The sequence below is a fragment of the Melanostigma gelatinosum genome, assembly GCF_949748355.1.
Source record: "Melanostigma gelatinosum genome assembly, chromosome: 11".
In the NCBI taxonomy this organism is placed as follows: domain Eukaryota; kingdom Metazoa; phylum Chordata; class Actinopteri; order Perciformes; family Zoarcidae; genus Melanostigma; species Melanostigma gelatinosum.
The window spans coordinates 3,533,116-3,560,714 of record NC_136644.1 but is presented as its reverse complement, the minus strand read 5'-3'; the positions used below and the strand labels follow the sequence as shown (position 1 = coordinate 3,560,714).

General features: G+C 42.9%; 1 protein-coding gene across 9 annotated transcripts; it reads right to left on the bottom strand.

Moving 5' to 3' along the window:
- Positions 1-1,385: 1,385 nt before the first annotated feature.
- Positions 1,386-27,378, bottom strand: LOC306783990 (MAPK regulated corepressor interacting protein 2-like). Of its 9 annotated transcripts, none has more exons than XR_013772333.1 (10): positions 26,988-27,378; positions 22,085-22,150; positions 21,843-21,968; positions 13,400-13,943; positions 13,147-13,216; positions 12,324-12,457; positions 10,989-11,079; positions 1,951-2,018; positions 1,579-1,818; positions 1,405-1,454 (listed from the first exon to the last, which is right to left on the bottom strand). XR_013772333.1 is itself a non-coding variant. In XM_079277790.1 (7 exons), the coding sequence occupies exons 2-6, from the start codon at positions 22,114-22,116 to the stop codon at positions 10,992-10,994; spliced, it is 432 nt and encodes a 143-aa protein (XP_079133916.1). In that variant the 5' UTR covers positions 22,117-22,150; positions 26,988-27,378; the 3' UTR covers positions 10,821-10,852; positions 10,989-10,991. The 9 variants fall into 9 exon arrangements, 2 of the variants coding, with proteins under 2 accessions (XP_079133916.1, XP_079133917.1); XR_013772334.1 differs by having other exon boundaries at positions 12,338-12,457; XR_013772335.1 differs by lacking the exon at positions 13,400-13,943 and having other exon boundaries at positions 21,847-21,968.
- Between the last annotated feature and the right edge of the window lie 221 nt (positions 27,379-27,599).

The window sequence follows — 27,599 nt, the reverse complement described above, 5'->3', positions numbered from 1 at the left end:
TTATGCTCTAGTCTCTGAATTGGTTCTTGTGAAGAGTCAGTTGATTCATCCCATTCATCTGAATCATATGGGGGGGAGACGAGCATCAAATCATAGGCAGCATTTGCATAAGAGGTGTCCATGTGATCTACCAGGTGAGCCATTGTAACAAAACGATGGTTTAGGGCTTGACCGGGGGTGATTCTTGTTGCAGCATTTGGATCGAGCAACCGTTTTAGGAGATTTAAAAATGCCAATAAGTCTTCCTTTTCAACACAATTATTTACAATTGAGTAGAACTCTATTGTTTCATCCAAAGTTTTGCCAGTGTCGAAACTCCACTTTGAAATTGGCTGGATACCGGTTGCCTCCTTGTACTCTTCTGATGTCTTTAGTCTCCATCTTGAATTGGGAGAGGAGCCCTCCCTGTTGAAATACTGGTTGGAGTACATTCCAGCAATCAGCAGGTGGTCTTCTGGCTGGCCGACTAGATGGCAAACAGTTTTCATTACGTTGTATGATGAGTAGTCAGTGAAGAGGTTCCGGCCGTAGTACATTTCTGCCAGGACACAGCCCAGTGCCCACATGTCGATGGCTTCAGATATGGGGAGGCCCAAGGTCACCTCTGGAGCTCTGTATGCACGAGGTTGCACAATCATTCCTTCTCTTACTTCTGATACTGACATGGCCAAACCAAAGTCAATTAATTTCAGCCTGAAGGGCTCATGCTGGTGGTTGACGAGCATAACATTGTCAGCTTTCAGGTCTGTGTGAATGATGCCGATACCCTTCAGGGCTTCAAATGCCACAAGTAGCTGACTTGTTATGAGGCGGATTTCATGAAGGGTCAGGTGTGACTGTCTCTCATACATCAAATCCCAAAGGCTCCTGTCCAGTTTCTGGAAGGCGATGCAAGACATGCCTTCGAATGTGAAACTGTCTTTGAATGTCACCAAGTTGTTTTTCTCTGGGTCAAGGGTCCTGAGTTGTTCCAGCATTTTCACTTCTCTGACGTGATATTCAACGTCTTTGTTGATCTTGATGGCTACAGTCTTGTATGTTGTTAAATTGATACACTTGGCAACTTTGCCAAAACATCCTTGTCCAATTAAGTCTAAAACAAGGTATTGTACAGACTTGTTGCAGAGTATGTTATGCTCTAGTATCTGAATTGGTTTTTGTGAAGAGTCTGCGCTCTCATCACTGGAGCCGTCTGTGTCTGAGAATCCATCTGAGTCAGTTGATTCATCCCATGCATTCCATTCATCTGAATCATAACCGGGTTAGTCAAACCTGAAATATACAGCAGAAGAAATATTATGGACATCCTTGCTACACAAACGCTAGCCTTACTATTATGATCATGAATATTTCCGTGTTTTTCAGCAAATAAATGAAACCTCACAAACCTGCTGATGAACAAGCCTCCTCTTGGGTGCATCGCAAGACTGCTCTGGTTTCCCCAAATGATGTCTCTGTAATGACAAAAGCATTCCTCATATTAAACACGTGTCTCCTTTGACCATTACATGCTTCCATGTTAACGCTATACACGTGTCTGCACAATCAGCTACAAAATTACAGTCTGCAATCATTTACCTTCTTGCCACATCCAGCAAATGTCAACTCAGAAGGGTCTGGTCGGCGTGGCACGTGGCGGACCTCTCCCTTCACGACCACCTTTGGCGAGATCCTGCGAGCAGGAGGCGATGTCTTTGGAGAAACATCTGGCTTCTTGGTAGAAACAGGATCCAGCACCTTCCTCAGCAGGTGGTCATGTGCAGCCGGAAAGAACGCCTTTGCCAAGATGGGCATCCCGTCAGAGTCACTCAAATGCACCTACAAAGCAATAACAGAGAAATGACTGAACACATAACCTACGAATCAATATAAATCTGCCATGAATTGATTGCTATAATCTATAAACAACAATACATCACATTTCTGCACATGTCAACCTATTTTACTGACGCTGTCTTTGTACCACAGCTGGAGGTCGTTCATAGGAAACTGCTCAGCAACAGACCAGTACCGGACACCTTAACATGAGAAGAAAAAGCCAGAGTTACCAAAAAGGCCTAAATGATTTTCAACAGTCTTTTTTGACAGAAAACAAGATGTAGACAAAACAATTAGCACACACACACACCACCACACATCACAGCCAGCCACACATCACTATCTAACACATCAGCATCAATTTCAAAGACACTCCTATTCCTCTGAACAATTGTTTTGACGGAAAGTTTGGAGCCATCAGTATATTTGATTTTACCAGTCATATAAAACTGTACAAATGTTTCAAATGTTTTGGGTTTTAGCTGGGCGTCGACTCGATATGGTACAAATAACTGAAGTCTACTCTGATAAAATTCTTCTGGACACTTTGTTTCAGAAAAACGCGCATAACGTACAACTGCATCTGGTGATCGTGTTCTTTTGGTTCTGTATCCTAAGTTGTTGCTCAAACCAATTTTTGTTTGAGAGTTTTCGTTTTTAGACAACATTCTATATTCTGATGCAAATGTTGCCAAACATGTTATTAAAGGTGTCACCTTTTGGCCTATTTTTATATCGTTCACCTGTACCAGGCATCCACATATCTTCTGATGTCAGCTCTTTGTGTTTCGCCTTTTCCTTTAAGACATTTAATGGCAAACTCATTTTAACCACATTATCCCCTGTTGGGACAAATACAACTTTTCTGGAACATTCTTTAAGATGCAAATTCATAACTCTATAGGCTGCCTCTTGAGCACAAACATCTCTATTGTGCAAGTATACACAGTGTTGGGATCTAAAGGAGCGTGTTTGGGTTATCAGCATTTAAGAAACTCTTGACATCAATAGAATTATTAATGTATGTAACAATTATTAATGTTTATTAATAACAACGGGGCACCACCCTGCGAACAGGGACCAATAACCAAACGATAAAACTAAGTCTCATAATTAGTAGTCACTCATAATGTCAATAGTCTGCGTATGACTATACATTCAGTGACAGTGAAGGTTTTAAGTTCGAGCACAGGCTACTACATACAGTTTTATCAAATACATATGCACAAGTAATCACAGACGACTGCTCCTTAAAGTATAACAGAGTTTATTAAATCAAAATAATAAATGATCAAATCAATTAATATTGCAACCAACAAACGTTATCATACAATTTTATATGCCTAAACTAAAGAATGAATAAAATGGATGAGGGTTGTTGTGGAATATTTCTATGAATAGTATGGGAGAAGAGTGTCAAAGTGTTATCAAATCAATGTCAAATGAAACAGAGTCTGGATGAACGATCAAAGTTGTAATAGTCAATTTATTTGCTTGCAAGCAAAGAGAACACAGTCTCACAGATACATCACCGTCATCTGCAAGAGGTGCTCTCACGACACATTCAAATGCATGGACATTTATACCCAGCCAGCATGCTGTTATCTTGGTTCGCAAACAAGAATAAACAGAAGAAGGAAACCAGTCAAGGCAGATGTTTTTCTTTGAAGCATAGTGTCCTGTCTTTACGATAACCTGAAGGCACTTTATGGCCTGTTTACAAACCCCTTTGTTATCAGTTTGCCCCACAATAAACCATGGATACACCCAGCCAGATGCGTCCTTTGATGTCACTGTGACCTGGTCAAAGAGTTAAGTCACAGTATTGCAGAGACGGAATGAACCTGTGAACCATCACACATCATATATGCCTGCAGAGGGTCATGCCCTTCAGCTGATGCCCATCAAGGGAAATACCGCAATCATGACCCCTGTGTGTGTCCCCGTCTTTAAAGACAGAAACAATGCACAGGAACAAACAGATAACAAGACACCTGGATGCAGAACTGATAGAATCATCAACGAAAAAGTGTTTGAGGCCTGCACAGTTAAAGTCTTACATTCTTTAACCCTAAAGCAGTAGACTGACATATTCTTTTATTTATTATATTGATTGACCCATACCTCATCAACTTGCCTCTTCAGCACGTGTATTTTTCCCCATACATTTGTAGGCAGCTTCAAAAGTATCCTGAGTCAAACCTAGACTGTCAAACAATTGATTCACAGAATCAGATTTCACTGACTCATCTGAGAGAGCAGTTTTTAATTTTGACATCAACTCTTTCGCAGCAACCCTTTTTTGTTTATTTGTTTCTTGATTTTGATTGACACACTGACACTGTCAAGTCATTTGCATTCATTTCATCACAGTTGCATGCTTTTGGGCTATCATCTTCAGGTGAACTGCGACATATGAACGTGCGATTGGAAGGTGGTCTTGGAAAACCAAATCGACAAGCAGTATTCTTTTTTCTACACGTTTTGGAATGTCTTTTGGAATGCTGCTGCACAGATGTTACAATGTCTAACAAGAACTCATCATGTGATGGTAATCCACATGTGATATACTTGTCAATAAACTGAATCACCTCATCATCTGTGTTTTTATCTATTTGAGGTGCATTCTCGATCCAGAATAAACAATGCACATGTGGTGAACCACGTTGTTGAAATTCAACACGATAAAAAAAGTCTGTCATCTTTCCTATTGGATTCAATGGAGACCTAAGTACTTCCTTCAAATAGATATGCCAGCGATAATCAAACATCCGTGCTGCAGTAACAGGATTACAACTCAAGAGCTCACACTTGTCGGCCCACTGTAAATCTTCTGCAGTTTGCGTTCTACCCTGTTGTTTCAATGAACTAGAAATGAGATTTGGCCATCGCATATCTGCAGATGAAAATTAACCAAACCACGTTGGGAGACCCATTTGTCGAACACATGCCACCAAATCTTTTTTAGCTCCCTGCCAAAATGCTGGAGTACCACGAATAGGTTTAAGGAATCGATACCCTTCATCAGTCTCCATCTTGAATTGGGAGAGCAGTGCTCCCTGTTGAAATACTGGTTGGTGTACATTCCAGCATTCAGCAGGTGGTCTTCTCGCTGGCCGAGTAGATGGCAAACAGTCTTCATTACGTTGTATGATGTTGTGCCATTGAAGAGGTCCCGGCCGCAGTACATTTCTGCCAGGACACAGCCCAGTGCCCACATGTCGATGGCTCCAGATATAACTCTGCTGTGCAGTACATCCGTGCGTTTCAGTTCCAGCTAGAGGTCCTTTTCAGAATTACCCTATTCTTCTTAACTTTTTCATTCCCTGCGAACTTGTTCTGGAGATCCACTCGGGTCCGTCCAAACGTTTTTAAGAGCACCGTAGCTTGCAAGTGTCCCGCCGTACTTTGGTGTCGTGTAGCGGCTTTGCTCAGGCAGCTTAATGTCCTTCTTGAGAAAGGCGTTCCCAGTAACTCCGCCACTAAATCAGCTTCTCGTCCTTCTGCCATTTGATGTTAAAAAAACAAAGCGAAGTAACAAAAACTAAAAATGCCATAATTTCTTCCATATCTTTCCACTTGAACTCTGACTGCTATTTTTATGAAAGAATGTAAATTAGTCTTAACATCTGAAGAAGGAATTCACTTCCCCTTTCAGTGATAGACCAATCAACATCACCTATTTATTTTTTGAGGGAAACCGGAGAACCCGGAGAAAACCTCAGGCTAAACTAATTCAGGGGATCAACAGAAAGTCATGGAAAAGAATGTCATGGCTCACCTGGTAGATCACATGTACACCAAGTACATGTGATCTACCAGGTGAGCCACGACATTCTTTACCATGAATATCTGAATTTAATGCCTAATAACTAATAACTAATCATAAATCACTATAAATATATATATATTTTTTTCTTTTTTATTAGGCCACATCACTATTTTCTTAAAGCTGACACAGACAACTTTGGACTGTGGGACGAAACCAGAAAATGCCCAAAAGTGTATGTATTTTTATGAAAGAATGTAAATTAGTCTTAACATCTGAAGAAGGAATTCACTTCCCCTTTCAGTGATAGACCAATCAACATCACCTATTTATTTTTTGAGGGAAACCGGAGAACCCGGAGAAAACCTAAGGCTAAACTAATTCAGGGGATCAACAGAAAGTCATGGAAAAGAATGTCATGGCTCACCTGGTAGATCACATGTACACCAAGTACATGTGATCTACCAGGTGAGCCACGACATTCTTTTCCATGAATATCTGAATTTAATGCCTAATAACTAATCATAAATCACTATAAATATATATATTTTTTTTTCTTTTTTATTAGGCCACATCACTATTTTCTTAAAGCTGACACAGACAACTTTGGACTGTGGGATGAAACCAGAAAACGCCCAAAAGTGTATGTATTTTTATGAAAGAATGTAAATTAGTCTTAACATCTGAGAAGGAATTCACTTCCCCTTTCAGTGATAGACCAATCAACATCACCTATTTATTTTTTGAGGGAAACCGGAGAACCCGGAGAAAACCTCAGGCTAAACTAATTCAGGGGATCAACAGAAAGTCATGGAAAAGAATGTCATGGCTCACCTGGTAGATCACATGTACACCAAGTACATGTGATCTACCAGGTGAGCCACGGCATTAAATTCAGATACAAAAGAATGTCATGGCTCAACTGGTAGATCACATGTACATCAAGTACATGTGATCCACCAGGTGAGCCATGTAAATTAGTCGAAACATCTGAAGAAGGAATTCACTTCCCCTTTCAGTGATAGACCAATCAATGCACTTGTATCTGAATTGGTTCTTGTGAAGTTGGAGGATCACCATTGCAGGAGCTGTCTGTGTCTGAGAATCCATCTGAGTCAGTTGATTCATCACATTCATCTGAATCATATGGGGGGGAGATGAGCATCAAATCAGAGGCATCATTTGCATAAGAGGTGTCCATGTGATCTACCGAGTCTAAAAGAATGTATTGTACAGACTTGTTGCAGAGTATGTTATGCTCTAGTATCTGAATTGGTTCTTGTGAAGAGTCTGCGCTCTCATCGCTGGAGCTGTCTGTGTCTGAGAATCCATCTGAGTCAGTTGATTCATCACATTCATCTGAATCATATGGGGGGGAGATGAGCATCAAATCAGAGGCATCATTTGCATAAGAGGTGTCCATGTGATCTACCGAGTCTAAAAGAATGTATTGTACAGACTTGTTGCAGAGTATGTTATGCTCTAGTATCTGAATTGGTTCTTGTGAAGAGTCTGCACTCTCATCGCTGGAGCTGTCTGTGTCTGAGAATCCATCTGAGTCAGTTGATTTATCACATTCATCTGAATCATAGGGGGGGGAGACGAGCATCAAATCATAGGCAGCATTTGCATAAGAGGTGTCCATGTGATCTACCAGGTGAGCCATTGTAACAAAACGATGGTTTAGGGCTTGACCGGGGGTGATTCTTGTTGCAGCATTTGGATCGAGCAACCGTTTTAGGAGATTTAAAAATGCCAATAAGTCTTCCTTTTCAAGACAATTATTTACAATTGAGTAGAACTCTATTGTTTCATCCAAAGTTTGGCCAGTGTCGAAACTCCACTTTGAAATTGGCTGGATACCGGTTGCCTCCTCGTACTCTTCTGATGTCTTTAGTCTCCATCTTGAATTGGGAGAGGAGTGTTCCCTGTTGAAATACTGGTTGGTGTACATTCCAGCATTCAGCAGGTGGTCTTCTGGCTGGCCAAGTAGATAGCAAACAGTCTTCATTACGTTGTATGTTGTTGTGCCATTGAAGAGGTTCCGGCCGTAGTACATTTCTGCCAGGAGACAGCCCAGTGCCCACATGTCGATGGCTTCAGATATGGGGAGGCCCAAGGTCACCTCTGGAGCTCTGCATGCACGAGGTTGCACAATCATTCCTTCTCTTACTTCTGATACTGACCTGGCCAAACCAAAGTCAATTAATTTCAGCCTGAAGGGCTCATCCTGGTGGTTGACGAGCATAACATTGTCAGCTTTCAGGTCTGTGTGAATGATGCCGATACCCTTCAGGGCTTCAAATGCCACAAGTAGCTGACGTGTTGTGAGACGGATTTCATGAAGGGTCAGGTGTGACTGTCTCTCATACATCAAATCCCAAAGGCTCATGTCCAGTTTCTGGAAGGCGATGCAAGACATGCCTTTGAATATGAAACTGTCTTTGAATGTCACCAAGTTGTTTTTCTCTGGGTCAAGGGTCCTGAGTTGTTCCAGCATTTTCACTTCTCTGACGTGATCTTCAACGTCTTTGTTGATCTTGATGGCTACAGTCTCGTATGTTGTTAAATTGATACACTTGGCAACTTTGCCATAACATCCTTGTCCAATTAAGTCTAAAACAAGGTATTGTACAGACTTGTTGCAGAGTATGTTATGCTCTAGTATCTGAATTGGTTCTTGTGAAGAGTCAGTTGATTTATCACATTCATCTGAATCATATGGGGGGGAGACGAGCATCAAATCATAGGCAGCATTTGCATAAGAGGTGTCCATGTGATCTACCAGGTGAGCCATTGTAACAAAACGATGGTTTAGGGCTTGACCGGGGGTGATTCTTGTTGCAGCATTTGGATCGAGCAACCGTTTTAGGAGATTTAAAAATACCATTAAGTCTTCCTTTTCAACACAATTATTTACAATTGAGTAGAACTCTATTGTTTCATCCAAAGTTTTGCCAGTGTCGAAACTCCACTTTGAAATTGGCTGGATACCGGTTGCCTCCTCGTACTCTTCTGATGTCTTTAGTCTCCATCTTGAATTGGGAGAGGAGTGCTCCCTGTTGAAATACTGGTTGGTGTACATTCCAGCATTCAGCAGGTGGTCTTCTGGCTGGCCGAGTAGATGGCAAACAGTCTTCATTACGTTGTATGATGAGTAGTCAGTGAAGAGGTTCCGGCCGTAGTACATTTTTGCCAGGAGACAGCCCAGTGCCCACATGTCGATGGCTCCAGATATGGGGAGGCCCAAGGTCACCTCTGGAGCTCTGTGTGCACAAGGTTGCACAAGCATTCCTTCTCTTACTTCTGATACTGACCTAGCCAAACCAAAGTCAATTAATTTCAGCCTGAAGGGCTCATGCTGGTGGTTGACGAGCATAACATTGTCAGCTTTCAGGTCTGTGTGAATGATGCCGATACCCTTCAGGGCTTCAAATGCCACAAGTAGCTGACGTGTTATGGGGCGGATTTCATTAAGGGTCAGGTGTAACTGTCTCTCACGCATCAAATCCAAAAGGCTCATGTCCAGTTTCTGGAAGGCGATGCAAGACATGCCTTCGAATGTGAAACTGTCTTTGAATGTCACCAAGTTGTTTTTCTCTGGGTCAAGGGTCCTGAGTTGTTCCAGCATTTTCACTTCTCTGACGTGATTTTCAACATCTTTGTTGATCTTGATGGCTACAGTCTTGTATGTTGTTAAATTGATACACTTGGCAACTTTGCCAAAACATCCTTGTCCAATTAAGTCTAAAACAAGGTATTGTACAGACTTGTTGCAGAGTATGTTATGCTCTAGTATCTGAATTGGTTTTTGTGAAGAGTCTGCGCTCTCATCACTGGAGCTGTCTGTGTCTGAGAATCCATCTGAGTCAGTTGATTCATCCCATGCATTCCATTCATCTGAATCATAACTGGACATTTTTCCTATCAAATGTTTCCAAATAGTATCCAAGTTGAGTATATTCAGAGGTGCTTATCTTGGCTGTGGGTGTGTGATTCTGTCTAGAGAAATATCATTTATATAGACTCTAAGAATGTGATGTCATCAATTCTAGTTCTAGAACATCAAAGTCACATGTGATGTAATACATTTATGACATCACAAGTTCTAGAACATCAAAGTCACATGTGATGTTACCATGGCAACATCACATGTGATGTCACCATGGCAACTCTGCATTCTAAATTCCGTGGAGTGGAGCTTGAAAAATATTGTGTAATTTTTCAAAACAACTTGCCTTCATGCCCATCATTTTTATTTCTATGATTTCACTTCAAACTGTTATGTTAATTTTGCATGAAAGATGTCTCCCAGTCCACTCTCAGTGTATGCGCACTGGAAGATTTCCACACACATTTTTGAGAGGAAGGGATCTTTTAGAATAGAAAATGTAAGAATAGACTATGCGATACGCTCTAAACAGAAGGGATCACAGCTGCAGGTGCACTAAATGGTTAAACTTTGATGTATTTTCTTGTCTTTCATGTGAATAGTTTATGTAATTGTGAAACAAAATATGAAACAGATGTATTAACTATTAAAAAAACACATTTGATCAAGGAAAGATGAATATGAAAACACAATTACAAAGAAAAGTGTTACAACACCCAATTGCCCACAATCCAAGACTAATGAATTACTTACCACTCCCCCTCCCCCTCCCCCTGTTCTCTCTCTATGCTGTCTGCCATTAGCTCAGGGAGCAATGCCCCAACTGGACAGCAGGTGTGCTCTTCAGCACTGCAGCACACAACCCACTACAATTCTATCATGTATGTGGGTGTAAGAGGGAGTGTGTGTGTGTGTGTGTGTGTGTTCGAGTGTGTGTATGCGTCAGGCGCCTGGCCACTGCTGCTCCTGCCACTCTGCTGAAGGAGAGGGGGGAGAGAGAGGACGCCGGAGGAGTGGAGGGAGAAAGAGAGCAAGGGGGATAGAGGGGAGAGAGTCCAGGCCCAAATAAAGCCATGGGGGCCGGGGCTGAGCTGGGCCCCCCTTTGCTATAAATACGCTGGCCGCCTGGAGGCTCGGGTTCTGTGTTTGGGGCTTGGGACCAGCGACCACCACTGCTGCAGCAGCCTTCCTCAGGAGAGTCTCCTCTGTATACTCATCATCCTCATCCTGGTCGTCGGTGTTCTGGCCAGCCAAGATGCCTCGCGTGGACTCAGACCTCAAACTGGACTTTAAGGATGTCCTCTTCAGACCCAAGAGGAGCAGCCTGAAGAGTCGCTCAGAGGTCGGTGCGGTTAATTAGTTTTACTCTGATACTGTAATCCAAATATTACAGCTACAGGTCAATTAACCATCAGACCGGCATATTGTCTTGTGCTCTTTGAAGGCTTTTAGCAAGTGAGTGAGTGGGAACAGTGCGCTGATTAAAATAGTGGAGCTGGAGGTACTCACTCTTCATCGCAGCACTGGGAGTCTTCTCGGTGTACTGAACGGGCCCCTGGCTGTCAGCTGACTCGCCGTCTCCCAGCTTCTGCTCCACCTCCTGCGAACACACACACACACACACACACACACACACACACACACACACACACACACACACACACACACACACACACACACACACACACACACACACACACACACACACACACACACACACACACACACACACAGTTTCCTAAGCTGCTGTAGCTGTCGTATTTGTCGACGCATGTTTTGCAGTGCGCGGACTTTTGGGGTGAAGTTACACTTTAACGTTTCTTTCTTTTCTGTCTACATTTCTGAACTTGACCCTGAAATGCAAAAACATGTTCCATCACAAATAAAGTAGCCACTGCATCAAAGCAGCAGCTGACTTTGAGACTGCATCTGTATAGCACTGTCCACTTGAAGGTAACATAAATAGTTACACGAAGACTAAACGGGTCCATGTTTTGTGTTTTATTTGCTAAAATGTGAAGGTTTTCCAGCGTCAAACTCGAAAAGCCTCTAGGGTTAGAATGAATAATATGGCAGCACCCGCGTTTTAAAAGAAAAACACGCTTCTAAATTTCTTAGAGAAGGATCCCGAATCTCAATATCCCCATCATCTTTTATTATATGTGGAGAATCAGATGTGTCTCTCTGTCCTGGTGCATAATATGTACCAGCATCCTGATGCTGTCGGCTACAAATAACAACGTAAGCTCTTTCAGTATATAATAATTATTAGTATTAATAATACAAACATGACCCTATAGTGTCTCAGTTGATATAAGTGGAGTATTAAACGACTATTATAGAAGATGCAAAGCCCTCGTATAATAATATAACAATAAAATCACAACGGATTATGACTGACTCAGTAAAACATGCACAAAGAAGTGATGAGTAAATAGAAAGAAGTAGCCAGAGATTGCTGATGCCGGCTGATACACACCCCAACATCTTATTTGTTATTAGGCTTTCTAAACATGTGTTGCATTCTTCTCGCTGTGACACTCATCAGGTTTTCTATCTCGGAACAACTCGATAGACAGGTTTTCCGCTATAGGTGACAAAGTCACAAAAGGACACCACAGAGCGGTCTGTACTGGCTGCACTCCAGGAGGAACACAGATAACTGATTCATGCTGACTCAGCTCAGCAAGTCATTCATTTACACCTGCTGCTCAGTCAGGAAGTTGAGGTAAAGGAGTAAGAAAATGAATGAGACCGAGAGAAAGCAGGAGATTATCTGCCCACCCCGATGTCCCAGTCCGACACACACACACACACACACACACACACACACACACATCTCACCTTCACACACAAACCTGACGTTCTCTTTATGTGCAGGCGTGAATCCCTCCGCTGGGCTTGCGGGCGTCTGTGTGGCTGCACCGTGGTAGCGCTTCCCGTTCAGACGGTTGAACACAATCTTTGGGGACGGAGAGCTGCGGAGAGATCAGACGGAGACAAATGAAGCCTGCTTGGGGATTGGATCAGCAGGCATCGCAACAAAACACAAGAGTTCCACCTCACAGGGATGGAGAAAACACAAATGATGCTGATTGGTCAGAGGAATTGAGCATGACGGGTCATTCTTCACCGCGGGACAGAATCATTTGACAAAACAAAGAAGAACTTCAAGTTTTATCAGAGACCCTAAAAACCTACATTTTAGTGCTTGCGAGTTTTAAAACGCTGTTGACACTTTTACTGCGGTCAAATTCACCTGAAGTACTGTACTGGACATATACTCAGTTACCAGTTTATTAGGGACACCCAATAAAAACATCCTACTTTCAGTAAAGTTATCATGTTAATGACATTGATTCAACTGTAGGATGTAGGTTGTGGTGCTTATTGTAATAATATGATAATTGCATTGCATTGAACACACGGTCACAGCAGAGAGAACAGCCGGGGCTTGAAAACAAACTGCAGGAACAGTCTGCGTCCGATAATGGGTGCAGACACGTTACTCCAGTCCCCGATGCGTTACGTGATCGCGCTGACGGAGCACGTGCTGTTGGGCCCCAAGTGGCTCAAACAGCCGGCGTAAAGGATCTTGCAAAAAATGAAGAAAAATGAAATAAAAACACACACCATGACAGGACGTGGAGCCGCTGACGTTACTTACTTCGATGAGAGCCAAGACGTCGGCTTGAGCTTCAAGTCGCCGAACTTGCTCTCGATCTGCTGTGTGGGACCTTTAGGAGACACAGTTCAAGAGTGTGTTGATGTTACGCTGTGAAATCAACGGGTTACATGGAAACGCGCTGCGTGAAAACATTGGACCGTGTCAACCGTTGCAATGCCCCAAAACTTCCCCCTTTAATGAGGAAATCAATGATTGCGTCATGCTTTTAGATAAGGGATACACATTCACCAACCTGTCCTCCGTTGAGTCACGAGTTTGCTGGGACCTCTGGTGATCGTGTACATCATGTGAACGCCAAGATATTCTGTCGTGTCTGTGAGTGAAGACCGCTCTGTCTTATGAACCATCGGGTGAGCACACCGATTACCTCGCGGTCCTCTGCCGGCTCCCCCTGACGCAACAACGACGGAAAAGACAGATTCGCAGCTTGATTTCTTATTTGTTTCTTCCCCGGGTCAGCGGCTCCACGGTCGGCCTGCAGCCTGCAAGAGACTCTTTGACTTGTCGCCCGCTGTGTAGTCGATACTGTTGCACCTCCGAGTGAGCAGCCGGTGTTCCGCTGTCGTGAACCGACGTCCGCTGCTACTACGAGAGGTTGCGTGTAGGTCATCCAAGGAGAGAGCGGCTCCAGAGGCCGGTGGGGGTGGGGTGGGGGGATCCGTCACTCGGAGGTGGGACCTTGTGGTTCCTCACGTCCGGGGACAGTGACACTCCGGGCCCGGACACTCTACGGTCTACGCCCCGCTGATGCCACGGGACTGACCGCGGCCCCCCCGCTCCCTGACAGAACACAAGAACAACGCACACTTTGATATTTTCATCAGGACGGAAAGCTACGATGCTCGGCCAGCGTGTCAAGCCGGCCACAATGAAGCACGTGACTTCCGGACTGAGTTTCCAAAATAAAACACTCCTTTGACCACTTAAAACATAACTTGTTAATTGAATACGTCCAGTCTTTCGAGGACTTATATTCAGTATTGATGGACATTATGCTAATAATATGGCTGTGATATGACACATCAACAACATGTGTGATTAATTAATGCGCTATTTGACATCCTGTAAATGCATCAGTGACTTTCAGTGCTAAATGTTATGACTTGCTGTTCACTATGAAAATGGTGTTTTATTTATCTGACAGACCGTAGTTACAAAAAAACATGAGGTTAACGCGAGTAAACAGGACATGGTTTGGGAATTAATTTTTTTTTTACAAATTCCAATGATTTTAGCCTCACTACAAAATTCCATTCTTTACGATATTAAGGTTTGTTCCAAAACCTGGACAAATACAACCAACGCTCTCTGTCTGGTTAGATAGCTCAGGATACGACGAATGAGGGCAAAGATGGAGTATATTCTTATCGTGTTTTTGTTTTGTGGTAAACATGCAGTGTGACCATTGTCTACAGTAAAACTGCATCACATGTACTTTTTTATAACCATGTAAAACGAGAGTAGTTCACGGATGTTAAAGTGTCTGATAAGATCCTAATGTTTGTGGGTTTTATTCTGAAGTTAGAACTCTTAAGTTCCGCTCTCATCGTTGTTCGTTTAGTCGGACTGCTTTACGGAGCGGGGCAACCCAAGTGACGTCACTGCGCGACCCTCGAGCTGGAGCGATTACCTTTCACCTACAGACCTGAGATAGACGAACTGAAATATATATATTTAGTAATAACTAATAGAGACTGACAAAAAATGTACCATTAAACTCATATTTCTAAGGACTGATATGCATGGTCATATTTTACATATATATCTCAGGCCTAAAAGTCACCACAGGTATCCTTTGTGGTTCAGGTGAAGAGCCTCTGAGTGACTCTACACAGTGCGAGCTGACAGTCTGTGTTTCGTGACTGAAGATCAGCCGAGACAATACGCGGCTCAGGCATGCTTATCCAGGGTGATATATCCAACACTTACATCTTCCACTCACCCCCATTCATCTCTACCATCTGGCTCAATCAGTTATGGCTGGAAACATTGGCGTCACATGTATGCTTTTAGAGCAGACCTGGGCATTGTGTGGCCCGCGGGCCACATGTGGCACTTTGGTTGATTCTGACTGGCCCGTGTGAGGTTGATTGGAAATTACAAAATAAACATATTTTCTAATTTTACCTCTTGCATGGACTAAAGCTGCAGTGCTTTTATTTTGAAGTGTTTTATTCACGTAATGACGCAAAACGTAAATCAAATACGTGCGCATGATTGAATCAAGTGTACGAGCAGTCACAACACACGAGACGACTTTAGCCCTCAAAAATGTCCACTCATGCTAAAAAAAGAAAGGTAGACGCCTGCAGAGTTTTCAACAAAAAATGGACTGCTAATTATTTATTTACTGAAGTCGCAGGTAAAGCCGTGTGTTTAGTTTGCGGAGAGCAGATCGCCGTGTTTAAGGATTACAATTTGAGTCGGTATTACGAGACGACGCACGCGGAGAAATACAAAAACTTGACTGCCGCTGAAAAGACGGTGGCAACGGAAGCTTTGCTAGCTAAGCTACAAAAGCAGCAAGGCTTTTTTACCAAGCTTCACACAGCCAGGGATGCGGCAACCAAGACCAGCTTTGTGATATCCCACAAAATCGCTAAAAACAGTAAGCCATTCTCGGTGGGGGAGTTTGTCAAAGAGTGCTTGATGGACTCTGCAGCACTAATATGCCCTGAAAAAAATAAGCATTTGAGCAAGTCCCGCTATCCAGGCGAACCGTGACAAGAAGGATCGAGGACATTGCGGCGAATCTGGAGCTTCAGCTGCAACGTGAAGTGGTACGTTTTGACTTTTTCTCCTTAATAATAATAATAATAACGTATTTTATTTGTAACGCACTTTTCATTTTTTTTTTTTTAAATCTCAGAGTGCCACAGAGCCAGTACATAGTAAAAACATGGTAAAAAGCATAGTTAAAACATAAAAAAAAACTATAATAAAATAAAAACCAGTGAACGAACAGAAACACAAAAGAAATAACTGACAGTGACTTAGGTCAGAAAGGCTTTCCTGAATAAAAAGGTTTTTAGGCCAGTCTTAAAAGAGACCAGTGTCTGTGTTGCCCTTAGATGGTCAGGGAGACTGTTCCATAGGCGTGGAGCTGCCGAGCCAAAGGCCCGGTCGCCCATGGTGCGGAGCTTGGTGCTGGGGACCCGGAGAAGCGAGCTGTTTGATGATCTGAGGGTGCGGGTGGAGATTTGGGGAGTGATGAGATCTTGTAGGTAGGGAGGTGCATGTCCATTTATGCATTTATGTGTGAGTAGTAGGACTTTGTAATCAATCCGGAATGAGACTGGGAGCCAGTGTAGGGAGTGCAGAATGGGTGTATGTGCTCATACTTCCGGACTCTCATCAGGATCCTGGCAGCGCTGTTTTGGATGTATTGCAGCTTCTGGATGTTCTTGGTAGTGATCCCAGTGAAGAGTGCGTTGCAGTAGTCCAGTCTTGAGGATATAAAGGCGTGGACGAGCTTCTCTGCATCTGACAGGGTTAAAGTGGGGCGGAGTTTGGAGATGTTTTTGCTTTGGACGAGAGCTGCGATGTCCGTGACACAGCCCAGTTACTCGTATTCGTCCGTGGGATAAAGGACTTCAAGATTACGGAGGAGCTGGCAGCACTGCGGTCAATGAAAGGGAGCGATCTTTTCACGGAGGTAGTTGCATGCATGGACACGCTGGGTCTGAAATGGGACAGACTGCTAGGTGTCACAACGGACGGCTGTCCAAGTCTGACCGGGAAAAATGTCTGACTTTTGAAACGTATGCAAGATAAAGTGACTGAAATCGACCCAGATCAGAAATTGGTATTTTTGCATTGTATTATACATCAGCGTGTGTTGTGCAAGTCAGTGCTAAAAATGAACCATGTTATTGATGTTGTAACTAAAACAGTTAACTTCATCAGGGCACGAGCATTGAATCACAGACAGTTTGTTTCACATTTGGAGGAGCATGAGACTGAACATAGTGACATTGGCTACCACACAGCTGTCAGATGGCTCAGCCTGGGCAAAATGCTAAAAAGATGATGGGAGCTGAAAGCAGAGATTCGAGAGTTCTGCAAGAAGAAAGGCAAGGACATCCCAGAGCTCTCAGATGAGGACTGGATGGCCGATTTTGCATTTGCTGTTGATGTGACTGCACTGATGAATGAACTGAACACCAAACTGCAAGGCAAGGGCCTTTTTGTTCATGAAATGCACAGCCTGGTGAAGGCTTTCATGAGAAAGTTGCAGTTTCTTTCAAGCCAACTGGACAGCAACAATCTCACTCACATGCAAACCCTGAAAGAAGTCACACCATCAGCTGATCACCTCCGCAGGTACTCATCCAAGCTAGGAGCACTGCATGGTGAGTTTTCAAGGCGATTTGAAGATCTCAGAATGATCGAGGATGAAATGCACATGATTTCCTCTCCCTTTACCTGCAGTGTGGGTAATGCACCCAGTGATGTTCAGCTGGAACTCATTGACCTGCAGTCTGATGCGGTACTGGCAGAGCACTTTAAGTCAGGATCACTGCTGGATTTTTACTCTTCTCTCAAGGAGGAGAACTTTCCAAACATAAGGAGACATGCTCAGAATATGTTGGTTCTCTTTAGCTCTACCTACATATGTGAACAAACATTCTCAGTGATGAAGTTTACAAAATCCAGGTATAGATCCTCTCTCACGGATGATCATCTGGCAGCTGTGCTTCGCATCTCCACCTCAGACATTCAACCTGACTTTGATGCACTTGTGAAAGCCCAACAGAGACTAGATTGCTCTCACTGAACAAGAAAAAAGAACTGAGAAAAATCAGATGAGGTGGTTAGACTAGAAATGCTGGCATGTAAAGGCACCAATTAGCAGTGAACTGGGACACTTTCTTTGGAGGCCTTTTTCCCAAAATCACAGTTCAGTGACAATCGTTATAATATGATGTATCTTACTATTTGGAGTACAAAGACAATATTGTGGTGTCTTTAGAACGCTAAGAACCTCTTTCCAACAGTATATGGAACTCAAAATGTGTTTTGGGGTGAATGTGCCTGAAAATGATCACTAATATGAGTCACAAATGGTAAAAACGTTCACATTTAGTTTGTTTTGGTGTTTTATTGAATAAATTACATTTTTTGTAAGGCAACCTCGTTTTTTCATTGCTTAATCATAACATGCAGTACTCTTACCAGTCTTACCAGCTTGTCAAAACAATGCTATATACTGCTTTTACAAAGAAATATAATTAATATTATGCAGAATTGAGTTCAGCCTTTTGGCCTGGCCCTCCATAATATTTTCTGTTTCTCATGTGGCCCCATGGAAAAGATAATTGCCCACCCCTGTGGGCACCCCTTTAGAAGCAAATCACTTTGAGATGCCTTGCATCATAAAACACTTTGAATTTTTCCTAAATTCCCCAATTACAATAACTAATCATAAATCACTATGACTATATATATATTTTTTTTTTCTTTTTTATTAGGCCACATCACTATTTTCTTAAAGCTGACACAGACAACTTTGGACTGTGGGACGAAACCAGAAAACGCCCAAAAGTGTATGTATTTTTATGAAAGAATGTAAATTAGTCTTAACATCTGAAGAAGGAATTCACTTCCCCTTTCAGTGATAGACCAATCAACATAACCTATTCATTTTTTGAGGGAAACCGGAGAACCCGGAGAAAACCTCAGGCTAAACTAATTCAGGGGATCAACAGAAAGTCATGGAAAAGAATGTCATGGCTCACCTGGTAGATCACATGTACACCAAGTACATGTGATCTACCAGGTGAGCCACGGCATTAAATTCAGATACAAAAGAATGTGATGGCTCAACTGGTAGATCACATGTACATCAAGTACATGTGATCCACCAGGTGAGCCATGTAAATTAGTCGAAACATCTGAAGAAGGAATTCACTTCCCCTTTCAGTGATAGACCAATCAATGCACTTGTATCTGAATTGGTTCTTGTGAAGAGTCTGCACTCTCATCGCTGGAGCTGTCTGTGTCTGAGAATCCATCTGAGTCAGTTGATTCATCCCATTCATCTGAATCATATGGGGGGGAGACGAGCATCAAATCATAGGCAGCATTTGCATAAGAGGTGTCCATGTGATCTACCAGGTGAGCCATTGTAACAAAACGATGGTTTAGGGCTTGACCGGGGGTGATTCTTGTTGCAGCATTTGGATCGAGCAACCGTTTTAGGAGATTTAAAAATGCCATTAAGTCTTCCTTTCCAACACAATTATTTACAATTGAGTAGAACTCTATTGTTTCATCCAAAGTTTGGCCAGTGTCGAAACTCCACTTTGAAATTGGCTGGATACAGGTTGCCTCCTCGTACTCTTCTGATGTCTTTAGTCTCCATCTTGAATTGGGAGAGCAGTGTTCCCTGTTGAAATACTGGTTGGTGTACATTCCAGCATTCAGCAGGTGGTCTTCTGGCTGGCCAAGTAGATGGCAAACAGTCTTCATTACGTTGTATGATGAGTAGTCAGTGAAGAGGTTCCGGCCGTAGTACATTTCTGCCAGGAGACAGCCCAGTGCCCACATGTCGATGGCTTCAGATATGGGGAGGCCCAAGGTCACCTCTGGAGCTCTGTGTGCACAAGGTTGCACAATCATTCCTTCTCTTACTTCTGATACTGACATGGCCAAACCAAAGTCAATTAATTTCAGCCTGAAGGGCTCATGCTGGTGGTTGACGAGCATAACATTGTCAGCTTTCAGGTCTGTGTGAATGATGCCGATACCCTTCAGGGCTTCAAATGCCACAAGTAGCTGACTTGTTATGTGGCGGATTTCATGAAGGGTCAGGTGTGACTGTCTCTCATACATCAAATCCAAAAGGCTCATGTCCAGTTTCTGGAAGGCGATGCAAGACATGCCTTCGAACATGAAACTGTCTTTGAATGTCACCAAGTTGTTTTTCTCTGGGTCAAGGGTCCTGAGTTGTTCCAGCATTTTCACTTCTCTGACGTGATCTTCAACGTCTTCGTTGATCTTGATGGCTACAGTCTCGTATGTTGTTAAATTGATACACTTGGCAACTTTGCCAAAACATCCTTCTCCAATTAAGTCTAAAACAAGGTATTGTACAGACTTGTTGCAGAGTATGTTATGCTCTAGTCTCTGAATTGGTTCTTGTGAAGAGTCAGTTGATTCATCCCATTCATCTGAATCATATGGGGGGGAGACGAGCATCAAATCATAGGCAGCATTTGCATAAGAAGAGGTGTCCATGTGATCTGCCAGGTGAGCCATTGTAACAAAACGATGGTTTAGGGCTTGACCGGGGGTGATTCTTGTTGCAGCATTTGGATCGAGCAACCGTTTTAGGAGATTTAAAAATGCCATTAAGTCTTCCTTTTCAACACAAATATTAAAATTTGAGGCTAACTCTGTTGCTTCATCCAAAGTTTGGCCAGTGTCGAAACTCCACTTTGAAATTGGCTGGATACCAGTTGCCTCCTCGTACTCTTCTGATGTCTTTAGTGTCCATCTTGAATTGGGAGAGGAGTCCTCCCTGTTGAAATACTGGTTGGTGCACATTCCAGCATTCAGCAGGTGGTCTTCTCGCTGGCCGAGTAGATCGCAAACAGTTTTCATTACGTTGTATGATGTTTTGCTATGGAAGAGGTCCCGGCCGCAGTACATTTCTGCCAGGACACAGCCCAGTGCCCACATGTCGATGGCTTCAGATATGGGGAGGCCCAAGGTCACCTCTGGAGCTCTGTATGCACAAGGTTGCACAATCATTCCTTCTCTTACGTCTGATACTGACATGGCCAAACCAAAGTCAATTAATTTCAGCCTGAAGGGCTCATGCTGGTGGTTGACGAGCATAACATTGTCAGCTTTCAGGTCTGTGTGAATGATGCCGATACCCTTCAGGGCTTCAAATGCCACAAGTAGCTGACGTGTTATGGGGCGTATTTCATTAAGGGTCAGGTGTGACTGTCTCTCACACATCAAATCCAAAAGGCTCCTGTCCAGTTTCTGGAAGGCGATGCAAGACATGCCTTCGAATGTGAAACTGTCTTTGAATGTCACCAAGTTGTTTTTCTCTGGGTCAAGGGTCCTGAGTTGTTCCAGCATTTTCACTTCTCTGTCGTGATCTTGAACGCGTTTGTTGATCTTGATGGCTACAGTCTTGTATGTTGTTAAATTGATACACTTGTCAACTTTGCCAAAACATCCTTGTCCAATTAAGTCTAAAACAAGGTATTGTGCAGAATTGTTGCAGAGTATGTTATGCTCTAGTATCTGAATTGGTTCTTGTGAAGAGTCTGCGCTCTCATCACTGGAGCTGTCTGTGTCTGAGAATCCATCTGAGTCAGTTGATTCATCCCAATTAACTGAATCATAAATGGGTTTCATTGGCTGAAACTCCTTGTTCGTTTCGTTTTGAGACATTTTTCCTGTCAAATGTTTCCAAATAGTATCCAAGTTGAGTATATTCAGAGGCGCTTATCTTGCTGTGGGTGTGTGATTCTGTCTAGAGAAATATCATTTATATAGACTCTAAGAATGTGTTGTCATGAATTCTAGTTCTAGAACATCAAAGTCACATGTGATGTCACCATGGCAACATCACATGTGATGTCACCATGGCAACTCTGCATTCTAAATTCCTTGGAGTGGAGCTTGAAAAATATTGTGTAATATTTCAAAACAACTTGCCTTCATGCCCAAACTGGTGGGCATGCGGCTGGGCTTGGAAGATGCGATGGCACAACAGCATCCATGGCATCCAAGATGGCACTGCTGAACCTCCAGAGACGTACAGAACATTCTTTGACAACCTGAAATATACAGCAGAAGAAATATTATGGACATCCTTGCTACACAAACGCTAGCCATACTATTATGATCATGACTATTTCCGTGTTTTTCAGCAAATAAATGAAACCTCACAAACCTGCTGATGAACAAGCCTCCTCTTGGGTGCATCGCAAGACTGCTCTGGTTTCCCCAAATGATGTCTCTGTAATGACAAAAGCATTCCTCATATTAAACACGTGTCTCCTTTGACCATTACATGCTTCCATGTTAACGCTATACACGTGTCTGCACAATCAGCTACAAAATTACAGTCTGCAACAATTGTTTTGACGGAAAGTTTGGAGCTATCAGTATATTTGATTTTACCAGTCATATAAAACTGTACAAATGTTTCAAATGTTTTGGGTTTTAGTTGGGCGTCGACTCGATATGGTACAAATAACTGAAGTCTACTCTGATCAAATTCTTCTGGACACTTTGTTTCAGAAAAACGCGCATAACGTACAACTGCATCTGGTGATCGTGTTCTTTTGGTTCTGTATCCTAAGTTGTTGCTCAAACCAATTTTTGTTTGAGAGTTTTCGTTTTTAGACAACATTCTATATTCTGATGCAAATGTTGCCAAACATGTTATTAAAGGTGTCACCTTTTGGCCTATTTTTTATATCGTTCACCTGTACCAGGCATCCACATATCTTCTGATGTCAGCTCTTTGTGTTTCGCCTTTTCCTTTAAGACATTTAATGGCAAACTCATTTTAACCACATTATCCCCTGTTGGGACAAATACAACTTTTCTGGAACATTCTTTAAGATGCAAATTCATAACTCTATAGGCTGCCTCTTGAGCACAAACATCTCTATTGTGCAAGTATACACAGTGTTGGGATCTAAAGGAGCGTGTTTGGGTTATCAGCATTTAAGAAACTCTTGACATCAATAGAATTATTAATGTATGTAACAATTATTAATGTTTATTAATAACAACGGGGCACCACCCTGCGAACAGGGACCAATAACCAAACGATAAAACTAAGTCTCATAATTAGTAGTCACTCATAATGTCAATAGTCTGCGTATGACTATACATTCAGTGACAGTGAAGGTTTTAAGTTCGAGCACAGGCTACTACATACAGTTTTATCAAATACATATGCACAAGTAATCACAGACGACTGCTCCTTAAAGTATAACAGAGTTTATTAAATCAAAATAATAAATGATCAAATCAATTAATATTGCAACCAACAAACGTTATCATACAATTTTATATGCCTAAACTAAAGAATGAATAAAATGGATGAGGGTTGTTGTGGAATATTTCTATGAATAGTCGGGAGAAGAGTGTCAAAGTGTTATCAAATCAATGTCAAATGAAACAGAGTCTGGATGAACGATCAAAGTTGTAATAGTCAATTTATTTGCTTGCAAGCAAAGAGAACACAGTCTCACAGATACATCACCGTCATCTGCAAGAGGTGCTCTCACGACACATTCAAATGCATGGACATTTATACCCAGCCAGCATGCTGTTATCTTGGTTCGCAAACAAGAATAAACAGAAGAAGGAAACCAGTCAAGGCAGATATTTTTCTTTGAAGCATAGTGTCCTGTCTTTACGATAACCTGAAGGCACTTTATGGCCTGTTTACAAACCCCTTTGTTATCAGTTTGCCCCACAATAAACCATGGATACACCCAGCCAGATGCGTCCTTTGATGTCACTGTGACCTGGTCAAAGAGTTAAGTCACAGTATTGCAGAGACGGAATGAACCTGTGAACCATCACACATCATATATGCCTGCAGAGGGTCATGCCCTTCAGCTGATGCCCATCAAGGGAAATACCGCAATCATGACCCCTGTGTGTGTCCCCGTCTTTAAAGACAGAAACAATGCACAGGAACAAACAGATAACAAGACACCTGGATGCAGAACTGATAGAATCATCAACGAAAAAGTGTTTGAGGCCTGCACAGTTAAAGTCTTACATTCTTTAACCCTAAAGCAGTAGACTGACATATTCTTTTATTTATTATATTGATTGACCCATACCTCATCAACTTGCCTCTTCAGCACGTGTATTTTTCCCCATACATTTGTAGGCAGCTTCAAAAGTATCCTGAGTCAAACCTAGACTGTCAAACAATTGATTCACAGAATCAGATTTCACTGACTCATCTGAGAGAGCAGTTTTTAATTTTGACATCAACTCTTTCGCAGCAACCCTTTTTTGTTTATTTGTTTCTTGATTTTGATTGACACACTGACACTGTCAAGTCATTTGCATTCATTTCATCACAGTTGCATGCTTTTGGGCTATCATCTTCAGGTGAACTGCGACATATGAACGTGCGATTGGAAGGTGGTCTTGGAAAACCAAATCGACAAGCAGTATTCTTTTTTCTACACGTTTTGGAATGTCTTTTGGAATGCTGCTGCACAGATGTTACAATGTCTAACAAGAACTCATCATGTGATGGTAATCCACATGTGATATACTTGTCAATAAACTGAATCACCTCATCATCTGTGTTTTTATCTATTTGAGGTGCATTCTCGATCCAGAATAAACAATGCACATGTGGTGAACCACGTTGTTGAAATTCAACACGATAAAAAAAGTCTGTCATCTTTCCTATTGGATTCAATGGAGACCTAAGTACTTCCTTCAAATAGATATGCCAGCGATAATCAAACATCCGTGCTGCAGTAACAGGATTACAACTCAAGAGCTCACACTTGTCGGCCCACTGTAAATCTTCTGCAGTTTGCGTTCTACCCTGTTGTTTCAATGAACTAGAAATGAGATTTGGCCATCGCATATCTGCAGATGAAAATGAACCAAACCACGTTGGGAGACCCATTTGTCGAACACATGCCACCAAATCTTTTTTAGCTCCCTGCCAAAATGCTGGAGTACCACGAATAGGTTTAAGGAATCGATACCCTTCATCAGTCTCCATCTTGAATTGGGAGAGCAGTGCTCCCTGTTGAAATACTGGTTGGTGTACATTCCAGCATTCAGCAGGTGGTCTTCTCGCTGGCCGAGTAGATGGCAAACAGTCTTCATTACGTTGTATGATGTTGTGCCATTGAAGAGGTCCCGGCCGCAGTACATTTCTGCCAGGACACAGCCCAGTGCCCACATGTCGATGGCTCCAGATATAACTCTGCTGTGCAGTACATCCGTGCGTTTCAGTTCCAGCTAGAGGTCCTTTTCAGAATTACCCTATTCTTCTTAACTTTTTCATTCCCTGCGAACTTGTTCTGGAGATCCACTCGGGTCCGTCCAAACGTTTTTAAGAGCACCGTAGCTTGCAAGTGTCCCGCCGTACTTTGGTGTCGTGTAGCGGCTTTGCTCAGGCAGCTTAATGTCCTTCTTGAGAAAGGCGTTCCCAGTAACTCCGCCACTAAATCAGCTTCTCGTCCTTCTGCCATTTGATGTTAAAAAAACAAAGCGAAGTAACAAAAACCAAAAATGCCATAATTTCTTCCATATCTTTCCACTTGAACTCTGACTGCTAACAACCTCAGTTCTGCTAGCAAGCACAAGTTTCACTTTAGTCACGTGCTCGCCCACTGACCAATCACAGCACACTCTGCAGCGCCTGCACCTGGACATGAGCGGTACGTAATGCTGACGTCATTATAGGCCGCTAGCCGCCGCTGACACGTCAAAGAATACGCCCAACATGTCAAACTAAAGATCTGATTGGTTGAAGACTATGACAATCAACCATATTGTCCCCATGTACTTTAATCTGCACTGGCCGCAGAGCCGAGTCTGCAGGCCTCTGGCATAGACACACACAGAGGTGAGATCTGAGAGCAACTGAGGAAGACAGTAGCTGTGCAATGAGAAAATAAGACAATGGGAAAAATATATTTATAAATTATAATACATGTAGTGCATTTAAGAAAAATTATTAAATTATAAAATAAATTATAATAATTTTCTTTTTTAAAAATATAAATAGCTTTGTGATTCTGTTTAGGCCAGCAGAGAAGGCCTTGCAGGCCCTGACGGCCCGCCACTGCAGTATAGTATAGTCAGACATCAAAGTGGGTCACAAACCACGCCTCCATCAGGTTTTATTGACTATTGCTCTTGGCTACACCCACACTGGGAAGGGACGCTTGCAAAAGAAAGCCAATAAAACCTGATACAATAGAAATAATTGTTTGTGAAACCGACTTCCACCTTCCACCCCAGATCTAGTGCCACCACACCAGTATCAGGATCTTGGGTCGGTACCAGTCCCTGATCTAGTGACACATTGCTGAGTCGAGGAAGTAGCGAGTATACAACGACAAGGAGAGGTTTGTGTTGTCCCTGAGAGCTAAACCAGTGGGTGATTAGAGACACGGTGGCCTGTTCTACTGGTGTAAAACGAAAATGACTAAATCCATTCTGATCGAAACCTTTTTTTTTACATTTTTTTTTAAATCTCTGCTTCTCCTCCCCTTTTGTTGTTTTCTATGCTTGTGGACAGTTGTTGTTTACCTCTGCCTGGTACAGGCTAGCCTTGTTTCCTGTCACCTTTAAGAAGGTCACTCTGCTGTTACATGCTCACAGTCAAGGTAGCGTTTTTGCTCACCAAAGTACAAAGGCAGTGTACACCTACTGGCTTACATGGGACAAGACAACAATGAGACTCGCACATATTGAATTACAGTGAGCGTGCACTTTACAGCTTTAGTGAGGCACTTTCAAGCATATGGGGTTGATTAATGTCATTTCTGTTGTTGCTCTGTGAATAGATATGTACATTTTTCATCTTTAATCATGACTAGCAAACAGGGTTAGAAGGCCCCACAATACTGCCCCCACACCCACCTTCCACCCCCTTGTAATACTAGTTAATATATTTATATTGCCTCACCAACAATAGAGGTGTATGGGTAAATAGACTTTCTGAATGCAGCAGTAAACAGAGCACGCTCCTCTTGGGAAATATGCCGGTCTGATGGTTAATTGACCTGTAGCTGTAATATTTGGATTACAGTATCAGAGTAAAACTAATTAACCGCACCGACCTCTGAGCGACTCTTCAGGCTGCTCCTCTTGGGTCTGAAGAGGACATCCTTAAAGTCCAGTTTGAGGTCTGAGTCCACGCGAGGCATCTTGGCTGGCCAGAACACCGACGACCAGGATGAGGATGATGAGTATACAGAGGAGACTCTCCTGAGGAAGGCTGCTGCAGCAGTGGTGGTCGCTGGTCCCAAGCCCCAAACACAGAACCCGAGCCTCCAGGCGGCCAGCGTATTTATAGCAAAGGGGGGCCCAGCTCAGCCCCGGCCCCCATGGCTTTATTTGGGCCTGGACTCTCTCCCCTCTATCCCCCTTGCTCTCTTTCTCCCTCCACTCCTCCGGCATCCTCTCTCTCCCCCCTCTCCTTCAGCAGAGTGGCAGGAGCAGCAGTGGCCAGGCGCCTGATGCATTACACACTCTAGCACACACACACACACACACACACACACTCCCTCTTACACCCACATACATGATAGAATTGTAGTGGGTTGTGTGCTGCAGTGCTGAAGAGCACACCTGCTGTCCAGTTGGGGCATTGCTCCCTGAGCTAATGGCAGACAGCATAGAGAGAGAACAGGGGGAGGGGGAGGGGGAAGTGGTAAGTAATTCATTAGTCT

Excerpts from the sequence above, each read along its gene's own strand:
- LOC306783990 (XM_079277790.1), bottom strand. The coding sequence starts at position 22,116 with ATGCACCCAAGAGGAGGCTTGTTCATCAGCAG. Across the intron at positions 21,969-22,084 it reads GGAGGCTTGTTCATCAGCAG|GTTGTCAAAGAATGTTCTGT; the intron begins GTTTGTGAGGTT and ends TGTATATTTCAG. Across the intron at positions 13,217-21,846 it reads CCACCAGTTTGGGCATGAAG|GTCCCACACAGCAGATCGAG; the intron begins GCAAGTTGTTTT and ends TGTCTCCTAAAG.